General features: G+C 37.3%; 1 protein-coding gene across 1 annotated transcript in view; it reads left to right on the top strand.

Annotated features, from left to right (window-relative positions):
- The window catches only part of PDK3 (pyruvate dehydrogenase kinase 3), a 135,246-nt gene that overhangs the window by 83,716 nt on the left and 40,315 nt on the right, over positions 1–11,215 (top strand). The window contains exon 5 of the mRNA XM_020989871.2: positions 3,066–3,155. Within this exon, the coding sequence (XP_020845530.1) occupies positions 3,066–3,155 (90 nt within the window). The remainder of the gene's footprint in view (positions 1–3,065; positions 3,156–11,215) is intronic.

Here is an 11,215-nt window from a genome sequence, read left to right as displayed (position 1 = left end):
TTGATTACATTTTTTTTCCCATTCTTTTAATGGGACATGGAAATTTGTCCTTCATATGCTACTTTCTGGGTTCATTATACTTATCTAACTTTCATTGCAAAACAAGACTGAGGTCCTTAACTTCTTAAGCATATTATTTCTCAAACAAGTGTTTAGTCCTTTAATCCCTTAAGAGTTAAAATAATAAATGAAAAGGAAAAATTATGAAATTATAGCTGAAAAAGCTTACAGTAGTAGAGATCCCTGATCTTCACTGAAATATAACTAGCTCTGTTAGTTCTTAACTGCCTTTCACTGATGTACTCTCATTTAGGGAGTTAACTGCACCCTTTTCTATCTTTTCCCTGGAAAAATAAACATTCCCTACTTCTTCAGTAAAGAATGCTGCCGCTTAATTTAATTCACTTTTCCTCTCCTCCACAGTACCTTTCAAATACCACAAATTCTGTGCAAGTAGAAGTACAAAATGAGGGGCCTTGAAATTTTGAGGATGTCAGATTCATATTTTTTGTTTTGGGGTTCACCTACCTCTTGCAAGGTCAAAGGTCAATTCTTCTGACAAGTCAGCTTTGTAGTGCTAGCCTACAACCAAGCATTCAGTCCTAACAGGGGCCAATAGGCTTTACCTGAAAAAGAAGCTGTTATTTCATGGATGACACCCACTCTCCCAGGCAGTTTTGAAGTAACTGTTTTGAAGTTTTGAAGTAAAATATAGATTCCTGACACTAGTCACAGGTTTTATAAAATACTGAATAACTCAGTTCAAATTACTAGTCATCACTACTGGAAAAAAAAATTGAGAAGTGCTGGGTCTGGAATCAGAAGACTCATCTTCCTGAGTTCAAATCTAGCCTCAGACACTACTTGTTGTGTGACCCTGGGCAAGTCAAGGTTAACCCTGTTGGTCTCAGTTTCCTCATCTGTAAAGATGAGCTGGAGAAGGAAATGGCAAACCACATCAGTATCTTTGTGAAGAAAACCCCAAGTGGGGTCACAAAGAGTTGGATATGGAACAACAACAATGATATTAAATATTCTTATTCTCACAGTAACTAATTTTAACCATGTATTTATTCATTTTTTCTTACTATATTTTTCTTGAAGTGGTCAGTTACAGGATTGTTTTTTTTTAACTTTTTCATTTTAAGAAGCATAGGCATTTTGAGTTTTTTAAAATATTGATGTATAAGATTTAGAGTTGAAAGGGATTTTAGAGACCATTCAGTCCAACCCCCGCATTTTGTGAATGAGAAAAACCAAGGCTTATAGAGGTTAACCTGATTTGCCCAGGATCACATAGTTAGTAATTGTCTGAGACAGGATTGAAATACAAGTCTTCATTTCTTATTTTATCCCTCTCCCACCTAGAGAGCTATCCTGTATAACCAAGAATAAAAAAGAAAGGGAGGAAAAAAGCAATTCAGCAAAACTAACCAACATTCCATTTGTCTGACCGTGTGATACTGTGTATCACATCCATCCATAGTGCCCCCATCTCCAAAAAGAAGGGAGAAAGGTATATCCATATCTCTTCTTCAGTACTAGGCTTGGTCATTATAATTACACAGTGTTCATGTTTTTTGGCAATGGGGATAGCTAATGATTTATTTTATGTTATGATTAATGGGTATTGTATGATTGAGAGGAGTGAATATTTTTCAAACTGTGTGATTGGCCAAATAAACAATTGAGGAAGAAAAAAAATGTTAGCGCTAGAAAAGAAATACCTTTTTTAGAGGGAGGAGTTGAAGGAATATTTACAACTTTTAGTTCATTCTGTTTATTTAGAAGAATGTGGTTCTCAAAAAAATGTAGACTTTGACTAAGACATCATCCTCTAAATAACTGTCATCAAAGATACAAAAAAATTCTTAAATTATGTCATATATTTGATAAAATTATTCTATTTAAATAGAATAAATATAAATGTTCTAAATTCATGATGCCTTTTAAAAATAATTAAAAATTTAAGTTAATTTATAGGATATTTAAAAAAAGAACATTAATGAAGTACTATACCACTCCAGATTCTTCTCTGGTCTTTCTTATTTGATGTTGATTATGACTATGTAAAAACTATATGTAATACTTTTTAATATTTTATTTCATTTAATGTTATTTCCTGTAGACATTTTCATCTATTGCTTGTCATTTTTTAGTAGCTACATAGAATTCTATGCTGATAATATGCTAGTTAATTTTTCACTCCCTCATTGTTCCACTTTTCATCTATTATAAGTAAGACCAGCTGTTTTTATAGAAATTACTTTTCTTTCATGTGAGGTATTTCCTGGGAAAGTACTGGTTGAAGGGAAATTAATAGGTTAAATGAGATGACTGGCTTTGTTATGCATTGCCAGATGACTCTCATATCTTTTTATAAAATGCTTTAGCCAATGTTGCGCATGCACTAATGCTGAAAAGTCTGTTTAGCCCTGTGTCGTGACTTTTTTAAAATTAATTTTTTTTTCATTCAACAAAAATCTTCTTTCTCTCTCTTTACCATCCTTCAGTGGAAGGAGTCCATTGAGAAAGAAAGCAAAACAAAACACCTTTTACAAACATGTCTAATCAAGCAAAACAAATTCCCACATTGGCCATGTGAAAAAAGAAAAAAAGTCTGTCAATATACTCTGCATCTGCCATCCTGGGCAATAAGTTTTCAAAATTCTATCTAGTACATTATAAATATTTAACTGAAACTCTGGTGTAGGATGCTGTTTGTGAATAAGAAAAAATAACTTTTAAGTTTTATCATTTTAATTCATATTGAGGGAAAAGAGATTCTGGATATATTCGTTAGATTAGACATTTGCATCAAACAGATTTCACTGATTTCAAGTGCCTTCCCATTAGTGACACTGTCTCTTATTTAGTCTATTCTCTTGTAAACTTCTGCTCTGAGTTTGTTGGTAACTATTATTAGTTTTGCTAATGTGTGGACCTTTAACTGTGTGTTACAAAAAGGAGAATACTTTAAGAAATTTACTATCATAATACATTTCTCTGTTTAGCTATTCAATACAGATGTATATTTACTAATCTTTGACTATTTTTCCTTTAAGCACTTCTGTTTGGTGATGACCCTAATCCTGCACATCCTAAACACATTGGGAGTATTGACCCCACCTGTAATGTAGCTGAGGTAGTGAAAGGTAAGGAGACTAAATCAATATTCTTGTCTAAAAGGTATAGTGGAGTTTGTTCTTTTACTTGAGATATTATAGACTTCTGAACTTCAGACTTCATCCCAGATATATAGATAAATGCAAATTCTGCCTAATTGTCAGGACACCTTGGGAACAAACCATTTAATCCCTTCTGCCTTCTGTAAAATGAGGTTATCCTAGGTATGTAAAGGGGACTGGGGGTGATCCCACAAAAACAGGTGCTCAACACATATCTGTTTACTCAATTTAATAAACTATCAACTTTGCTTTTGTTGGATAGCATCACATTTTTCATATAGGTTAGGTTTGCATTCAAAGAAATAAAGCCTGGGTAAGTTAGGGTTCAGAAGATGAAATTCCTTAATTTCTCTTTTCTAGGCTCTGGTTTTCTTCATCTCTGAAAAGAAAGGATTGGATTAGATGGCCTTTCTAGCTCTACAGTATGCAAACAAAAATATATAAGGCAAAGTATATGCAGGATAAATAGGAAATAATAAAGGGAAACCACTGGAATTAAGAGGGATTGGGAAAGGCTTTTTGTTGAAGGTGGGATTTTATTTGGGACTTTAAGGAAGCTGCCAGAGAGGTCAGTAGTTGGACTGGAGAAGGGAGAGCCTTCCAGGCATAGGAGAAAATGCTCAGAGTCAAACCATGAGTGCTCTGTAACAACTGGGAGGCCAGCGACACTGGATTGAAGAATATATGTTGGAGGCTGAGGATGCTGGCTGTGAGTAAGATGTAAGAAGACTAGAAAGGTAAGAGGAACCAGGTTATGAAAGGCTTTGGATTCCAAACAGCATTTTGAATTTGTTTCTGGAGGCAAGAGGAAGCCAATGGAGTTTGTGAGTAGGTGGGGGTGACATAGTCACACTAGCACTTTAGGAAAATCACTTTGGTAGCTGAATGGAGGATGGGTTGGAATGAGAAATATAGCATTTAAAAAGTTTGAGAGACATAATTTCTGAGTAATTTAATCATTTTATTAATGATCTAGCATTTTTAATAAAAGGCCAGTAGCACTCTCAAATGCCAAAGGCAATCATGGTAGTGGGCTCATGGCTTATAAACCCTTGGAAGAGGGGTGTTCCTGAGGGTAGCAATCAACTCTGACTGGTTAACAATTAATAAGAGGTAGACTTTACAAAGAGAAGTGAGCTTACTCCAGTGAGGGACTGAGAGAAACAACATGTCACTCTTGATAGAGACTATCCCTATACCCAGACCACCCGCAGCCTTGGGCAATCTAGACAAAGAATCCGTATTCCCCTACCCAAGCCTGAGCTAGTTGGGTGAAGTAGCAATGCCCAGAATTAGGAGAATGTTAATCCTGTCTTCATCAGCCCTGTCCTTGAAGAGACTGGACAAAGAAATAGGACTGGGGAAAAAAGCTTGGGTCTCCCCAATTTTAATACTTGGCTGTTAATATGAGAGAGAAATAATTATTTCTCTTAGAAGACAGTTGAGGCAGGCAGGCCCGTTACTGGCTATTGCAATAATCCAGGTGTGGGGGCCTGCACCAGAGTGATGGCCATATTAGAGGAGAGAAGGGGGCATGTCCTACATTGCTAGAGTGGAATAGTGAGTTGATAAGGGAGATTGCCTTGCAGCAGTGAGGGCCTAATTGAGTTTATGTGACACAGATTTGTAGCAGACCCAGTCAGAACGGTGATTTGATTTTCTGCACCTTTGTTCAGCAGCATGTGTATAGGTGTGAAGGTGACAAATGATGGGAGTAATCCAAGGCTGAGGCTTTGTTGGGAAAATCACTGATATGATTCAGGAAAGAAGAACAGTGTATATTTGAATTGGTTTACCAAGGAATCAAGATTAGAGAAGAGAGAGTGGCTAGTGCAGTGGGAGATAGCCTAGGAGAGAATTGAGGGATTGATTAGAGGTCATGGTATGGATGAAGAGTAGGATTTGTAAGGGAAGGTAGAGGAAGAGGTGAAAAGCCAATAGATTATGATTAGATATGAAGATTTCAGAGTTCTTAGACATGGAGGTGGTTCATTTGTGGATGATGGCAAGATCAAGGGTATGTCCATCTTTGTATGTGGCTGAGGTAGGGTAGAGGTATAGTTCATCAAGTGAGTAGGTTGAGGAACTGAGTGGTTACTTGAAGAATAACCAATATTTATGTCAAAGTTCCATAGTGTAAGGGCAGGAATTGGGGAGGACAGAAAAATTGTGAGTATCAAATTCATTGAGAAAGTGCGGGGAGACACCTGGAGGTCTGTAGCAATAGTGATCAGGATTTTAGTAGTGTGGTAGAAAGGAATAGCATGAATCTAAAAGGAATGTAAATTATTGAGTGATAGAGGAAGGTGGAGAACATAGAAGTGGCAGTGGGGAGCAAAGAGTATTCCAACTCTCCTGCTTTAACCAGTGAGTCAAGGAGAATGAGTGAAGGGGTAGGTAATACTGGAAAGGGTAGCCAGAGCTAAGAGGTGGATGGAAGGATCGGGGAGGAATAAATTTACAATTTACAATAAATTTACAAAGTATGTGGCCTGTTCGGCATTCCATAGGGCACAGTGGAGAGGCTGGGTAGAGTTAGATTGAAGCTTTGGGGTAGAGAGGTGAGAGGGGTGGGAATGAGGAATTGGGTGGTGGGAGTAAGGAATGGGGTTTGAATGATCTACCAGGATTTGAGATGTGAAGGGTATGACTAGGTGTGAAAGTGTTGGTCTTATAGAGTAGAGGATGCCAGTCCTCTACTCTCAAAGGACAGGCACAGCAGGAAATGGGAGGCCTGACGTCAAAGGGAAGGTTGCTTTAATTTGGACTGGAGGTTCTCTACTTCCCAGTTGGGACATGGGGCTAGTAGCAGGAAGTGTAAGTTGCCTTGTTCTGGTACGTATAAAAATGGTTGCTTTGATGTAGCTGGAAGTTGCCTGGCCTAGCCCCAAGAAGCTTTGCTTCAGGAGACATAATGTGCCTCACAAGAGATAGAAGGCCCAGGGTGCTAACGTGTACATGGTATGAGGTCTCGTCACCTGAGAAGGCTGGCTATGAGATGGCAGTAGGAAGTGGTAGATTCTCTGTATAGATGGAAGGCAGATACCTGGCCTGGCCTCTCATTCCATCATCTGTTAACTGCTTATCCAAGGGTTTATTGGTGACTTTTGAAGGGTACACATAGTTTCTTTCTGTGTTTAGTTCCACATTGCTTTCCACAGTGGCTAGACCAAATCACAATTCGTTTATCATGTACTAATGTACCTATTTTCCCACACCCTCTCCACTATTTGTCATTTTTCTTTTTTCTTGTCTTTTCCAATTTTATAGATGTAAGGAGGAACCTCAAAGTTGCTTTTTAATTTTCACTTCCCTAATTATTAATGCTATAGAGCATTTTTTTCCTCATTAATGATTTTATTTTTATAGAGCATTTTTTGATGTGATTGTTGTTAGCCTGGATTTCTTCCTTTGAAAACTACCTATTCATATCTTTCCTACCTATTGAGCAATAGTTGTTAGTCTTACAAATTTTAATCTGTTCTTTATGTATCTTGGAAGTGAGACCTATATTAGAGAAACTTGTTGCAAAGATTTTTCTTCCCATTTATCCCATTATCCCTTCTAATTTTGACATTAAATTTATTTGTGCAAAAACTTTTTAATTTTATGTAATCAAAAATGTGTATTTTTTCTTGTGTGGTCCTCTCCATCACTTGTTAATCATGAACTCTTTTACTGTCCCTGTATCTGAAAGGTCATTTCTTCCTTGTTCCTTTAACTTGTTTATGATTGTGTCTTTTATATCCATTTGAAGCTCATATTGGTCTATGGTGTAAGGTTTTTGTCTAAACATAATTTCTGCCGGAGGGCTACCTAGTTTTTCCAGTCTTTTTTGGTCAAATAGTGAGACCTTCCTCCAATAATTCAACAAGTTAAGTATTTATTTAAGCATTTACTATATGCTAGACGCTGTATTAAGCAGTAGAAATACAAATACACACAGAAAGATAGTTCGCTGCCTTTAAAGAGCTTATATTTTAGTGGGGGAACATAACACATAAAAGAAAGCTGAAAGACGGTAGGGCAAAGGTAAAATTTGAGTAGACATCTCTACTATCTAGCACAGTGGAGAAAGTACAGTCCTTCCTCTTGGTTACTTGTAGTATTTTTTTTTTAACCTTGAAGCTCTGTATTCTGACAGGGTGGTTCCTGGGAATTTTTATTTTGTGGTTTTACCATTCAGGAGGTGACTGGTGAATTCTTTTTGTTTTTGCTTTGTCATCTGGTTCTAAGAGTTCTGGGAGTTTTCATTTATGATTTCCTGAAATATGTGCATAGACTTTTAAATCATAATTTTAATATTGTCTGATAATTCTTAGATTGTCTCTACCTGTTTTCCAGATCATGTGTTTTTGTTTTTTTGGGTTTTTTCTTCTAATTCTTTGCTTTTGTTTTGACCTTTTTTGTCTTGTCGTTTTTTGTCTAGCCCATTCTAGTTTTCAAGGCATTAAGTTCTCGAATGAAGTTTTCCACTGTTCCACTGTCTATTAACACTGGTGTTAATTTTCCTTAACAGTCTTTTCTCCCTAGCTTTTCCATTCTGTTTCTCTTTTTTCATTTCCTCCACGTACTCCTTCAGTCCCTGTGGCCAGGAAATTTCTTTTCTTTAAGTCTTTACCTGGTGTGAGGTTACTTTCCTTTTTAGAGTTTACCCCCTAGGTATCTCTCAAACCAAGGTATTTCTTCATGGTGTTCAGAGTTTTCCTTGGTTTGCTCCTTGGGACCTGTACTTGGCTCAAGCTCCACAACTGAGTGGTGTAGGTGGGGCCTGCCTGGTTCTGAGTGCAGTAATCAGATGAGGCCCCTCTTTTAAGGGACTTAAAGGCTTTTCTAGGCCTTTTCTACTTGGAGACTTCTCATCTTTGAGAGGCTGAGGTAGGTGGAAGGAGCAATGGAACAGAGTAAATGGCAGAAATCAGCTTTATGAAGTCTCTTCTGCTGTAATGCTGTATACCTCATATGGCACTTCGCATATGCTGCCTTATGTTATAGTTATTTGTGAATGCCTTATTTTTTATTTGTATTATTAGCAATAGCCAGTCGATCAACAAGCATTTGTTAAGCACTTCATGTTAGATACTATATTATATGCTGGGGATAGGAAACAAAATAAAAACAGGCCTTGCCCCCAAAAGGCTTACATTCTAATGGGGGAGACAACATATATAAATCAGTCTGTTGAAGGTAAAGATGGAAGGTAGCCTTAGCGCGAAAGGCATTAGTAGCTGTGGGAACTGAGAAGGGCCTCCAGAAAGAGTCTGAAAAGATGCCAGGAAATCTTCAAGAGTTGGAGGGAAAGCATTGCAGGTATGAGGGGCAAGAGATCAGGGAAAGGCAGCCAGTGCAAAGGCACTGAGGCAAGAGATGGAATGTCTTGTGTAAGGAACGTTAAATAGGCCGATGAGTTATGCCATAGAATACATGGAGAAGAGTAATGTACTTTAAAACTGTTCAGAAGGGGCCAGGTTTCACTGAGGGCTACAGATGTCAGGGAAATCCTACATGGTACTACTTTATTGTAAGCATCTACCTCTGGTATCATAAAGTATTTTATAAACATTGAGTTTCAAAGTATTTCTTGATGGTAGGGAATGGCATATCTGTATAGTAAGTACATGGGTTGAGAAATGCCCAAGTTCACATCTCAAGGCCAAGATTCAAGATAGCTTCACACTGGAAACTGAAGCCATAATCCTAGCTCCTACCCTCATGCTCTAATTACCAAACCAGGCTCCTGACATTAGAAAAACTCATTTCTCTCTTTGTTTTTAACATCACCCAGACAGACTAGTTAATTATGTGGGTTAGTAGGTCACTAATGCTACTAGCATAATTGGGCAAAATGGATGCAAACCAAGACCAGGAGATTTGGAAATTAAATAATGCTTGCAAAATCACATCCTTTGAGATGACAACATCAAGCACTTGTCTCTGGTCACCTTCCATTTGGAAACTAATTTGAGATTTCTCTAATCCTTTATTTGCAAGGATATGAAGAGACAGAAACTCTCCTAGATGATGGAAACAGAGGAGAATGAAAGGAGAGAGAGCTAGGCAAATACAATTCAAATGGAGCCCCATCTTGAATGTTGGCATTGTTCCTAAAACATTTTTTTTCTCTTTGGGGGGCCTTTTGCCCACTGATGGCCATATTAACTTTGGTCAGCTGGCAGACAGTCTTCCTCTTGGGAGTCCCAGACCTCCAGTAGCAACAATACTGGCACATTGGTAGACTGCCATCTTTGTAGAGAAGAGAGGTGCATTCATTTCGAATCTCCTTTGGTGGCTGAGTTGAGGCTGTGAAAAATGTACCAGCTATTGGTTAAAGACAGACTTTCCCTTTCCCCTTTTTCTTCCTCATATTTGATGTGTGCTTCTAATTAGACTTCAGCGTGGAATAATAGAGCAATGACCCTGGAATCAAAGGGCACTGGTTCAAATCCCATCTTTGATGCCTACTACCTGTGTGATTTTGGGCAATTAAAAAAAGTTTCTATGGGTTTTCCTCATCTGGGAAAATGAATGAATTAGATGCAATGGACTCTGAGGGCTCTTCCAGCTTTAAATCTGTGAAATGCTTCCAGGGTGGTATAGTGGCAAAAGCATTAGCTTTATTGCCATGAACATTCATGTTTGAATCCTGCCTCAGACAATTTTTAGCTCTGTGACTCTGGTCAAGCCATTGTTTTCATGTGCAAAATGGAGATAATGTTATTTCCATAATATAGATCCAAAGCAAGAAGAGGAAACCGAACACCATGTACTTATAATGATCAAGCTTGACTCCAAAGAAGATGCTAGAAAATGGAACTTTCCTTTTTTTTTTTTTTTATTTGCAAACTAGGGGTGGACGATGGGGGTGAGATAGAAGGATCTACAGTGTAGAACTTTGTATATATTATCAGACTCAGTTTTGCTGAACTTTCCATGTGTCAATCAGCTTCTAACATTACTGTTGATATTTCTTTCAAGAGGGCTTAATCTCCATTTCTCTTAATTTCTAAATTTATATATTTGGAAATGATGGTTATATTAAAAATTGTAGTATAAATACAATTTACAATAAATAAAATGAAAGAAGGGGCCAGGTTGTAATTAGCTTTAAAACCTAAACAGAAGAGTTTATATCAACAGAAAAAAAATCATAGTCTAAAAAACCAGTGGACAAAATTTTACCCAAATCTCCTGTGTATTAAAGGATAGAACAAAATTCTACCACCTTTGTCCTTGGTTTTATATTTCTTTTTATAAATTTTTGTGTGTATAGATGTGTGGGTGAATGTTTATATAATTGTAGTTTTGTTTTTTGTGAAACATCTCATATAGATCTTTCCATGTTTCCTTCTATATTTCAAAGCGAGTATCTTATTTCATCAACTAGATGGTAAACTCCTAGAGATCAGGGGCAGCTCATGTTTTTTTCATATTCTTCACAGTACCTAAACATACTGAACCCCTGAATGAATGAATTCTTGCATGCATAAATAAAAGAAAAAAAAACTAGATGGCACCTAGGAATTAGAAAAAGTCCTACAATTAGGTTTGAGTCCACTACAAATTTATCTTATCTCAACTGGTTCCTTACAGTAACAAGATCATCCCTTTACTGCTTATCAATTGAGTCTTTATCCCATTCCCTACAACAGCTATTTCAGACCTCTTCTCTCCTAAAGTGCCCCACACCATTCCCTCCCTCAGTCTTGAAGTTAGTCAACTAGCATTTATTAAGCCTCTGCTATATGCCAGGATCTATGCTAAGGTTTAAGGATACAAAGAAAGGAAAAAACAGCCTTGAGAATGAGTTCAGTTTCAGACTTGGTGAATTTAAGATGTTTATGAAACATCCAGCTCAAGATTGCCCAGTAGACAGTTGGAGATGCAAGACTAGAGATCAGGAGAGAGGTTAGGGCTGGACAAATAAATCTGAGAATCATTTACATGGAGATGATTGTTGAATCCATGGGAGCTTATAAGATTTTCAAGCAAAATAGTATAGTGGGAGTACAGAAGAGGTCCCAGGACAG

This window comes from Phascolarctos cinereus, unplaced genomic scaffold, assembly GCF_003287225.1.
Source record: "Phascolarctos cinereus isolate Bilbo 61053 unplaced genomic scaffold, phaCin_HiC Scaffold_726;HRSCAF=1367, whole genome shotgun sequence".
NCBI classification, from domain to species: Eukaryota; Metazoa; Chordata; class Mammalia; order Diprotodontia; family Phascolarctidae; genus Phascolarctos; species Phascolarctos cinereus.
Note: the sequence above shows the minus strand (reverse complement) of the source record. Positions and strands in the feature narration are given on the sequence as shown.